Source organism: Egretta garzetta, unplaced genomic scaffold, assembly GCF_000687185.1.
Source record: "Egretta garzetta isolate BGI_Z169 unplaced genomic scaffold, ASM68718v1 scaffold828, whole genome shotgun sequence".
Lineage (NCBI taxonomy): Eukaryota > Metazoa > Chordata > Aves > Pelecaniformes > Ardeidae > Egretta > Egretta garzetta.
The window spans coordinates 148,205-159,784 of NW_009260636.1; the positions used below are offsets into that span (position 1 = coordinate 148,205).

Below are 11,580 nucleotides of genomic sequence, written 5' to 3' on the forward strand. Positions count from 1 at the left end.
CACCTGTTGCTTTCTGTCTTCATCTGCCAACTATGACCATACTGATTTTGCTGCATAAAAATTTTGGCTCCTATCCCAGTGACACTGTTATTAATGCTGCTTGAGTCAGTTATGCTGATGTTGGATTCACAATCTAGCTGGAAGTGAACCAGTCACTAGTTATATAGTTGAAAGATGCACGCTGGAAGGTTTTAAACCATCTAATGCTATACTGAAGGTGTCTTTCTTTTCCTCAAAGTTTATGGCATCTGTCACTGCACACTTCATCCAGGGCTAGCTTCAGCACTAGGAGATGAAAGGACTGTTTTTCATATTGTTCACAACCATGTTAGGCATTTTTGATACCCGTTGTCTTATTTTCCACAGCATGCAAAATGGTTTATAATGCCAAATTTCTTGCAGTGTTTCCTTCCTAGTCCTTGAATTCCATTTGGTTTGAGCCTATGTAGTGACTCACACAGATCTAGATAATCCATTCTCTGGACAGCTCAGCTGACGCTGCTGTTTGGAAGCACTTCTCTTACAGGCAAACAAATTAAGACCAAAACCAATTGCCTGTAAATCAGAATGTGTCATGAACAATCCTATTTTCTAAACAGATATGCGTTAATATCTCTAAATGTACATGGTAGTGGAATTCTAATGTATTTAAGATAATTATCTGTTCCCTTTTCTGTTCCTTGCTTTTGAAGACACATATTTAATCTCATCAATCTCATTTGGCTTGGGGTTGTGCTAGTCAAACTTGGAAACGGTGACTCATTTTTTCAAGTTTCCCCATTGAGATGGTAAAGAGCACTGTGAGACCAAAAATTCTGAGCCAAGATAAGTTACTGAGGGAACAGAAGGTCAATTGTCTGCAAAGTTACCTTCTGTCATCAGGCAGCATGTTTTGAGATCCTATGTCTGTCACCCTGGAGAGGTGTAAAAACCAGAAAAACTAGTGAAATCAGACAGATTAACATAAAAATCAGATACAGTAGATTTTAGAAAAAGAATTCTAAAAAGAAAACTTCACTTAGGTCTGGAATGCAGAGACTGAGAAGAGTAAATAAACGAACAGTTAAGCAGGAGGCTTACCCTACACCAGTATCTATCTCTGATGAAAGTCTCAGGTTGCATGCAGGTGGAATTGTAAATGAATTAGGTTTCAAGTGCTCTGAAAATAGGGGATATCAGATACAATACAAAGAAATGCACAAGCCAGATCAGTGGAAATTTGTTTCAGATGGCAAAATGGAAATACCTTTCTTATTAGAGACCTTGAATTCCAGAAATGGAATTTTTCATTGCAATTATCTGTAAAAATGCGAACAGCTATATTCTAAAATAATTAGCTGGATTGATTGGACTGTCAGGATAAACTTACACTAGTAAATTAAAAATGTCTAGAGAAGTTCCTGGGCACTGAGACAAACTAGCATGGGAATGGTACACATCTGCACTACTAAATTCTTCTGACAATAACTAGGTGGCTTCATACAAACTGCTTATTGGAAATGTCTCCTAGGATGTTCTAACTTCCAAACCATACCCATGAAATATCTGCAAGCGTGCTAGCTGGCAACTGTCAAAATCATGTCAAAGAACATATATTCATTCCTAGTATAAATGATTGCACTCCTGTTTCCAGTTCTATTTAGTTTATTAGCATAAGTTCTGCCTTAGCATCCCAGAATCTCTGCTTTCAGTACATACAGAACAACTTCATGGTTTATTTAAGAAAATGGAAGTTAGTATATGTAAAAACTAGCTCACGGTTAGAGATAGAATCCAATTATTTTTCCTGAAGCAACAGTGTTTACTTGGAAACTGAGACGATCTGTTTTCCAATATTGCCTCCATTCATCATTGACTGGAAAGCGGCTTCAAGAGAAATAATGAAATAAGTTAGTGCCAAGCAAAATGTGCCAAATAACTTTCAAAAAAAAAATGGTAGAAGCAAATGTATTGAACAGCTCCCCAAATTAAGAAGGAAAAAAAAAAGCTAATCTGTAACAAACTGCCAACAGCAGTTTTGTGTAATAATTAAAAAACCTGATTTGTAAGCAACTGTTTAGCCCTATACAAGTTAACGATTACATTTGTTGCTTTTGTGATATGCCATACAAATACCAAACAGAAAGACACGGCATGACTGGAAAGCCCACAGATGCTGTGGGTTTCACAAACCCTTGTAAAAGGAAAAGGTCTATACTCTGTGTAGTGCAGTAGCTGTCAGAAGCTGGTGCAAAATAATAAATCTTTGAGTAAATAAAGTATGACTGCTATATTTGATCAAATTCCTTCAAAATACATACGTATACCAGTAAGTAGCAACAACTAGAATAAATCTAAGTCTGTAAAATTTGGCTATCACTTAATTCTACTGGTCTCCAATCTTGTGGGACTAAAGACTAAGTGGACTAGATCATACTCTTCCCTTATACTTGAAAGGGAAGCATTCTTACAGCACATCTTGAGTCACCTGGCTCTGGCTTTGTCTCACTGGAGTCACAAGGCCCCCTTCATTTTTATATTTTCTTTGTTACAGATTTTTTGAACAGGCTACAGGCTATTTTGTTCCTTTAAAAGAAATTAATTTTTACTTGTTTAGCAATCTCTAATATGCTTTCCCCTTTCTTGTATGTACTTTTCATTTTATTATTTGTTAGCAAATCCAATAACAAGCACTGTTAAAGACTGGTTTTTTTAAAGCATAAGTTCAACGTTTCCAAAATATTGTTTTCTTACATGCGAGTTCTAAGAAATGGGCAGCACCTTAAATCTGTAAGATCAGGGTGGCTGTCTCCAAAAAATCTCAAAATTTATATTCAATAGGTTTCTTTAACATAAAATAATCTTCTCACAGAACTTTTTAATACCCTGTGAAAAAATATTTTTTATTCTAACATAAAAATCATGTTATAGATAAAATACAAAAATCTGAATTGGCAAATGAAACAAAGGAAGTCATTAACTTCTACTGCCATTGTATTTAATCAGATTATCATTTTTAGAAAATGGTGTAAAAATCTTACCACCAATGTTTGCTAAGCCTTCTACCACAGTCTCTCTGACCTGTCAATGCAAACAAGTCCTTTTAGCTTTCTTCAAACAAGATTAACATTTCTTAGAAACATGCCATGAAACTGCCACAGAAACTACCAAAATCTAAGGGATTCTCTTGCTACAACAGACAGTGCTCTGCTTGGGCCAGGTTCTTTTATCAAGAGAGAAGTGAATTCTTCCTGATAAGCCTGTAGGCAATTTAATGCTTCAATTAGAACTGGAACATCCCTGCCCCTGCCAAAATTTCATGTCTCAGGATTTTCCCAGGAGAAAATAACCTGAAGAATCAAAAACTAATTTAGACAGACCTCACAGGGAAGGGATGGACAAAGCATCTGCCCATCACAAAATAATAAACGGTGATTATAAAGCTTGAAACAAAATTTCAGACAAGATCCCCAAAAGCACTCAGGACACTAACTAATGAGGAATTTGAAAGTATTTTTGAAGGTCTGATCCCTTAAGTAAAAAAGCACTTGCACTCTATACTGAAAGAAATAGCAGACATCAGCAGCATGTAATTAGAAAAGTCTGTCATACTACAGTCGGATCATCCTTGCAGGTATCTATTAAAACAGTGCTACCTAATAAGCTTTCAAGTATACTGAAACATTCGTAAGAAAATCCGTTTAATTCTGAGGCATGGTAAGAGAGCCAAGGACAAAGAAATCGGACTTCCTGTAGTCTGACCATGATCCGAAGAGGCAGTATCAGAGGCCACAGATTAGATGTCCAAGTTCCTACCTTCAGTTTACCCTCTTGGATCCACTGACAGAGCTGTAATACACTAGCTTCTTGTTTGTCCATGTAGTTCAACACTAAGAATCTTTCCCTGTGAAAGAGAAGAATGAGCCTTGATTTAAGGAAGGTTGGTATTTCCTTACAAATCTTTTTTCAGGGAACAGCATTACTGAAACTGAAGGGTTATGAATATTAATTACAATGAGACCAGCTCAGAGCTTTGCCAGCTTGTTGAGACAGCTCCCTGCAGCAGGAGCTTGACAGTAAGATAGGCCCTAGTCAAGTAATTGCATTCAAGTATCAGAGAGAAGAGTAATAAAAATCAAGTAGTATCACCAGAATAAGCAAATGCCCATAAAACGTGAGTGAATTCCTATTCTTTTTTACTTTTTTTTGGTCATACCCACAGTCCCATTATCTAATAAAAGCCTAAATACTACAAATGTAATTTCAATACAACCACTGCATCAGCTGCATTCTTACTTTAAAAATATTCGGTTTTCTCTCTGCCTGAACTACAACACTTAGAGAGAAAGCACTCTGCAAAACACGTGAGAATAGAACCATGGCAACACCTTCCCTCGTACCGAAGAATCTGTCAGAGACTCCAGGACTAAATCGAGCAACCACAGACAACTATGCTAACATGTAACAACACCCTTTCCCATTTTTTTAACCTGATACAGACAAATGTAAGAGAAAGGATTTACTGACATGGTGACTATAGTTTCCTTTTTTAGTATGGCAAAGTTCTGTTCCGATTTATGCCTACTGCGGATCTACAGACTACTTTTTGAACAACAGACTCACAACATCACGTGTGCAATCTACCTGGAACCTGGTCACAAGTTCTGGAGGAGAAATGTACCTTGTGATATTCTTTTCTTTCCGTATTTTTTCTATGTCAGGAGGCAGCGGAGGAGGATAAGGCACATCTTTGTTATACTGAGAAATCTGTCCACACAGGATGATATGGCTGTTCTGATTCATCTGTTTGGGACAGCACAAAGTAAGAAAAACTACAGTCCTTGGCCTCAGAAACTAAATTTTCCAGAGATGCAATAGATTATATTGCAAAATTTTCAAATGGGTATCCTTACTTAGAGCCACATTTCCTAGAAAAGAGTGGGAGAATTGCAGGCAGTTCCATTCAACCTACGACAACATTCAAATAGATAAATGCAGGGCAATAGTAGAAAAATAAATGTTATACAGCCTATGTGTAATTTAAAAAGGCATTAAATACAAGGAATATAAGAAATTGTTACTTATTGCATGCCTTTTTGTCAGGAGGAGAGGGGTAATAGGACAAAGAAGCTGGATACAGCTGTTGGGTACAGCTGTAATTTAGAACTCGCAAAGATGGCATTGCCACCAAAGCCTCCCTGCCATGAGACAGAGTAGATTCACATTAACAATGAAGAGGGCTGGTCAAGAGTCTTTATGGAGGCCCAGCAGAGCTGGTCTTTTGTGAAGCCAGAAAACCAAAGCTGACAAAACACAAGATTACTACACTGACAGACAAGGTTTTTAGAATATTACCAAGTCTCCTGGCCAAAGAAGCAAGAGACAAGAAGCAGAAATTGTGTTTCTATTACTATACCGCCAGGCTAGTTGAAATGACAGATGCTGATTTCAAGTATCTGATTTCTCCTCAGGACCAGGATCAGCACCTGAAGTGGAAAGCCTGCTCTGCTGTATTGCAGGCTGGCCTCCGGCATGAGTTCATTCAAGGATGGGCACACAGACATTGGAGAATGACTAGAATAAACCAAACAGCTGCTATAATCACCTGACTTATAACTGTATCACTGATGTCTCCACCAACATTGTCAAAGTAAACATCCACCCCGCCTGGGCAGAGTTCACGTAGCTGTTCTGCCACATTCCCCTTTTTGTAATTGATAGCAGCATCAAACCCCATTTCTTGGACCAAAATGGCACACTTTTCATCTGTGCCAGCGATCCCCACCACTCTAGAGCAGCCCTCCAGACGGCCGATCTGCAGGAGTACAGTTAAAAAAAGAAAAAAAAAAAAAAAAAAAGTTAGGTCATTCATCTGCATAAAGGTACCACAGGGAGGAAGGGGGCCTGAGGGGGTGTTACAGTTATCCCCCATGCTACTAAACCCCAGGCAGCAAAGTTCAGCACATGCTTCCATCTCATGTGACACAATTGCCTCTTGCCATTCCCTCCTCACATACAGAGAAGGAGCAGGTACAACCGAAATCTGCCATCTTTCCAACTCATTGACTGCAGGAGGTTTAGTCTGTGGAGTCACCAGCAACTGGCAGTACTGGAGAGCCAAATATAGTATAAAATCACCATCTGCCAAGTACTGTAACATAGCTAATAAGAGGCAAAAAAGACTGGACAATAATTGATTTAAATACATTCTTCATAGACTTGCTTATGTGTTGTTTCTTCATAGCTCCTCTTTATCAGTAAGTCTTAAGCTTGCTTAATATCTATTGAGTTTATGTTTGTGTATATACGTGTGTGTATATATATTTGTAGATATCCACAAACACACCTACATGAACACACCGCAACATGTTCTACAAAGCTGAGGAAGATAAAAGGGCTGAAAATCTCAAAACACAAAGGATGCCATGGAACACAATGCAAAGAAGGGTTTACTACATTTTTTTACTGAATATTTTCTAATATAGAAAAAAAAGAAAGTTGCCAGTCAACTCACAGACTGTGTTCAAATGGCAGACTACTATATAAGTATTTAGTAAATACATGCATTTATACCATCTACTTTATTTATGCTAGTGACAAGTAATGACCTTGGGCTGTTTTCTCCTATCCCAGTTTCATGCAACTTAAGTTTCACAACTAAAATCTTTCTCAGAAAGAGTGCGAGCCAAATCTGTGAAAATGGCCCTTCCCATGGAGTTACGCCTGCTCACCCGTACAACAGTTTTATCTGTACGTGTACTAACCAGCATGTTTCAGAAGATAAACTGGGTAACAAGGTATGCTTGTACGTCTTAAGCCTGCCTACCTGGCCAGCCAAAGAGCCACAGGCACCGGCTGCTCCGCTCACCACCATTGTCTGATTTGCACCCGCAGTCACGTGTCCTTTCTCCTTTATACCTAACAGTGCCGTCAGTCCTGTGATGCCAGCTGCACCGAGAAAGTAGGAAAGGCGTCCATTTACAAGTTGTGGAACAAGCTACAAAAAAGAAACATGCGGTGGTGTTCATTTCTTTTCAAGGTGAGGTGTTGCTGTTTGCTATTTGATTGTCTGAGGACAGAAAACTAACAGGATATTTACCAGGCAAGATACAACTGGTAGGGACAAGCTAGCTATAAACTAGGTCTACTTTAATAACAAGTTTAGAGGAAATGAAACAAAGATTACATTTCCACAGCTTTAGAAAAAGTTTTTAAACAAAGTCACTTGCAAGAACTTCAATTGTGGAAGTGTCAAAAAGCAGTTGGGAGAGAAAAAGTTTCCAGCAATGGTGAACTATCCTTACGTTAGCAAAAAGGATAAAATAGCACCATTTTATCAAATACTGCAATTGCAGATCAGTGGCAAAGGGTCCTAAAAGAAGACACTTATTGGAAATTGTATGTTTTTAAACTACCATCATTTTCCATGTTACATGAGGATGATGAACACAATATACCTAATGCACTGTTACCTCTCCACATTCAACTTAATGTTGAACACCCTTTCTCCTGTGGATGTACAATCTCAAGTACAAGCTTTCGCTAAGACAAGTTAGTGAAATAAATTTAATTAAATATATCTGAAGAATTTTGAGTCTTATAACTACATTCTCATGGATCAGGAGTTCTAACTGGAATTAGGATCATTAATTGACAGAAGCAGCTTCAGAGAAATTTATTAAAAACCCAGCAATTGAAATAATACTGGCATGTCTGTGACCAAAAAAAGCATTCACATTTTTCTTTATTAAGAAAAGAGAAATTGATACAGATTTTGCCACCTGTGAATTGATCTGCCTTTTGAGGACTGGTTGCTTCAATAATGTTGGCTTGTTTTTGACTAAGAAATGGTATCATTAGCCACTATTTAAAAAAAAAAAAAAAAAAAGAAAGAAAAAAAGGTTTAGGAAAAGAAAATAGTGACAATCTGGCCATTGCATTTACATTACCTTTTGTAGCAAGCTTCCATCTAGAATGGCCACTGTCTGCCAGGGCCAATTGAAGGATGTTACAAAGTCCCCTTTAGTAAGATTATCGTGCTTGCTCTCCTCCACAATCCCAATGCCCCCACCGTCAGCAACTTCAGACAGCTGCCAGGGCAGGAGGTAATCTGAGCCTGTATCCTCATTCATACGGCAGCGCTGAAAGACAAGGCTTTAATGAAAGGCTCTGGTGGAACACATGGTTTGTTTATGAGTTCAAGTTGGGAATGAGATACGTCTAAAACTTCAAACACAAAACCACAAAGGGCTGCTCCAAAATCTCTCAGTAAGCCCCAAATATTCATCATCTTTTCTTAGATCCCTCTTTCTCCTTTTGTTTGCTCAGTACAAAAGGACCATTCTGATCTCCTCCAGCAGCGTTACCAAAACCAACACCTTCTATAGACGCTGCCTCAAAGATGTGCAACCAAAGACAACTAGCTTGGATCTGAGAATCCTATAAATGCCATTCCTTAACTGAATGAATCATAGAAATGTAGGACTGAAAAAAACACCCATGTAATTTAGTCCGTGCCTGTGCACTGAAGAACAGTCAAAATGTATTTAGACCATCCCCGACAGAGATCTGTTTAATGAAACACCTTGAAATCTGAAGTCTTTCCGCTATCTCTCCCCCTGTAGCTTGAGGTAGTACTTCAGGATTCTTAAAACTTTTCCTTAATTCCCAAGCTAATCTGACTTCCCTGAAATTAAAACTGTTTCTTTTCTACTACCTCCATCTATGCAGGGAACAAATGATCAGAATTCTCTTTATAGCAAACTTTTACATACTAGCAGACTGGGTATGCCTGATTCTCCCCCTACCTTCACTTCTATTTCAATTCACAACTCTCCCAACCACATGATTTCTACAGTTTTGCAGAATTAGGTGCAAGTGCTGATTGTGGCTCCATTCACTAATACTCTGTTTCCATTGTTTACAAAGTATTGACACATTTTTCTTCTGCCATCACCCACTTAAGAAGAAAATCTGACTTTTATTTGAAAACAAAACTGATAATAACATTTAAACTTGAATAGTTCATGTGTTTTGTCTAGACATTTTTGGCCCTTTCTTACTTCATCATGAAATACTTCCTTCCATGACAAAAAAAAAAAAAAGGATAAAAAATGTATATAAAAAAGGCCAAGTTCAGAAAAAGCTGATACAAACAATTCTGTAACTGTATATCAGGGCTCACAGTCTCTTCCTGGTCCTATAAAGTCATATTGCTATATATACATCACAGGCACATTAATGCCAAATTCCTTCCCAATAGAACTCCATCAGAATTAACAGAATTACTAAGTTATGCTAGAGATAAATTTGTCCTATAATTGGTAACTTTAGTGTTAAACATCATGACAGGTACAGAGATGAAGATATTTTAAAAACAAATTCTGTCTTAGCTCTCAGTCCATCACCTACCATGTAAGGGTCCACAGAGAGATAAAGGGTTCTAACACGCACTTGTCCTGCTTGGATTGTATCTGCTATTGTACTGTGTTCCACTTGGAAGTTTTCAGCCACTGGCACTCCATTCTTACCTAGAATTATTTTAAAATCAAACAAATAAATGAATCAATATAGAGCTTCCCTTAATCAATACGGGAAGGCCTTTTTTTAATGTAGTCCTTTTTAAAATAAGTTAGCCTGTATCTTTATTGAGGTATAAATCTCCCAACCAACTTTCAGATTTTATATCACAGACTATGATTTAAATGGGTGCCCTGCCACCATGCAAACTGAAGACATGCTGAACTGTCAGCTTACGCTTCCCTTGCACTTGCACTGACTGACAGTTTCCGTGCTGTTCGCTACACATATTTTTTTATGAACAATTAGGGCAAATTTAAAAAAAAATAAAAGGGGCTGTCCCCGTTATCAAAAAATGGTTCTATATATCCTATGTGCTGAAAAGCCCCTAACTTTCAAAATGAAGACATGCATTGGGACTTCTCTCACATAACAAAACCATCGTGCACCATTTTGCCAGTAGCAAATGACCATAAATTTTAACCATGCAAGTTTTAAACTCTCACCTTCCAGTCTCTTGACCCAGTGAGATTGGGGGAATACAGACCATCACCACTACGCATGCACATGCTGCAAGAGCATCCTTTCGCAGCTACAGACAGACCTCCTTAAATTAAGTGTCCCAGAAACACCTGTAAAATGTACACCAAGAGCCCCAGAACTGGAGGCTTCATCCTCAGGTTGGTGCCACATGCAGCAGATCAGTCAGACTGACAACTGGAACCACTGGCACCAAGAGGAAAGCCAGATACCTGTGTATACTTTACATCAGAGTGATTGGGTGACTACAGCAGGCTAGTGCTGTAACATTTGATTTGCATTAGAAAAGACTTATCTGCAGGTCATGAAATAGTTCTTACCTCTTAGGACTATTTTGGCATTGAGCAGCATACAATACCCTCCAAAAAACTTAATGCACATGTGGGTCTTATATAGCAGACAATTCATAAACTCATTATTCCAAAAATTGTGCTGACATCCATAATAAAACAAATGTGCAAGGAAGTAAGCAGATCCTCAAAAGTGTAAATTTAAAAAAAAAAAACCACTTTGAAACATGGGAAGAAGAAAAGATTCAATGTCTACTAAAAGGAAACAAAAATTAACAGTAACAAAATACTTCCTTTTAGTCATCTCTTAAAAGTGCAAAAAGAACAAATGTCAGAACCAAAAAGCAATGCTTGCTAATCTTTCTTTGCTTTGAGTCCCTATACTTAGGGTTTTCTCACATATTTTTTTCCTCATCCTAGAGTTTAGAAATCTGCATATGCAGACTAAATAAATACACTTCACAATAAACTTTATTGTTGCATGCAATATTAAGATACATAAATGTCAGTATCTTAAGTTAGTGAGGGTAGCCTCACCAATTTGGAGCATTAGGCAACCATAACAAACACATTGCTCCTTTACTGGAGAGAAATACATACCGGGGCGTGAATTCAGCACTACTCTCTGTATAATCATCCTTGCTTTTGCAGCAATTTCACATTGGATTCCTACAAAGGAAAACGCTGTTTGAAGGACTGAAACATACATTTTCTTAAAACAGAATATGGAGCAAAGTACTTAGTAATTTGGAAAGTGGGGATGAAATACGGGCCTCCCCAACTTCAGCATCCACGCCCAAGAATCATATAAAACAACCTCAAATGTAAAATAAACAAACATGTGAATACTTTGCCTGTTTACCTTGTTAAAGCCATCATTTTATACAATGTCACAGTAGCATCTTCTGGAAAGGCTGAAAATTACAATGCATCATGCCCCTTGTAGGATCATGACCACCCTCTACCAGGCTGTAGGAGACATGTTTGGTTTGCTTTCCTGTGCTGAGAACGCTCTGTTCCTGCCTAAAAGACACTGAGGCAGCTTTGCATGCAAAGTCAGGTGCAACTCAACAAAAGGTATGCATGCATGCCAGCAACGGCAGTACACAGGTATATGATAAAAGGAGATTGTTGTGCAAGATGTTTTGCATGAAATAGCCAGTCTTTCTATTAGCAGTGCATTTTCTCCTAAGAAATGGTCTGGCCCGGAGATGAGAAAGAATTAGATCACCATTTGATCTGTTTTACTGAA

General features: G+C 38.0%; 1 protein-coding gene across 2 annotated transcripts; it reads right to left on the minus strand.

Moving 5' to 3' along the window:
* Nucleotides 1–1,801: 1,801 nt before the first annotated feature.
* PTGR2 (prostaglandin reductase 2) lies at nt 1,802–10,992 on the minus strand. Of its 2 annotated transcripts, XM_009645539.2 has the most exons (9): nt 10,929–10,992; nt 9,391–9,509; nt 7,929–8,120; nt 6,806–6,976; nt 5,585–5,794; nt 4,661–4,782; nt 3,796–3,883; nt 3,021–3,060; nt 1,802–1,866 (listed from the first exon to the last, which is right to left on the minus strand). In XM_009645539.2, the coding sequence occupies exons 1-9, from the start codon at nt 10,963–10,965 to the stop codon at nt 1,802–1,804; spliced, it is 1,044 nt and encodes a 347-aa protein (XP_009643834.1). In that variant the 5' UTR covers nt 10,966–10,992. The 2 variants fall into 2 exon arrangements, with proteins under 2 accessions (XP_009643834.1, XP_035756863.1); XM_035900970.1 differs by lacking the exon at nt 6,806–6,976 and having other exon boundaries at nt 10,929–10,965.
* Between the last annotated feature and the right edge of the window lie 588 nt (nt 10,993–11,580).

Bases quoted from the DNA above. Each gene is read 5' to 3' on its own strand.
- PTGR2 (XM_009645539.2), bottom strand. From the start codon at position 10,965: ATGATTATACAGAGAGTAGTGCTGAATTCACGCCCCG. The intron at 8,121-9,390 runs GTAGGTGATGGA...CTTGTCTTTCAG, and splicing joins TCTCTGTGGACCCTTACATG to CGCTGCCGTATGAATGAGGA. The intron at 6,977-7,928 runs GTAATGTAAATG...TCTTTTTTGTAG, and splicing joins ATGGAAGCTTGCTACAAAAG to CTTGTTCCACAACTTGTAAA.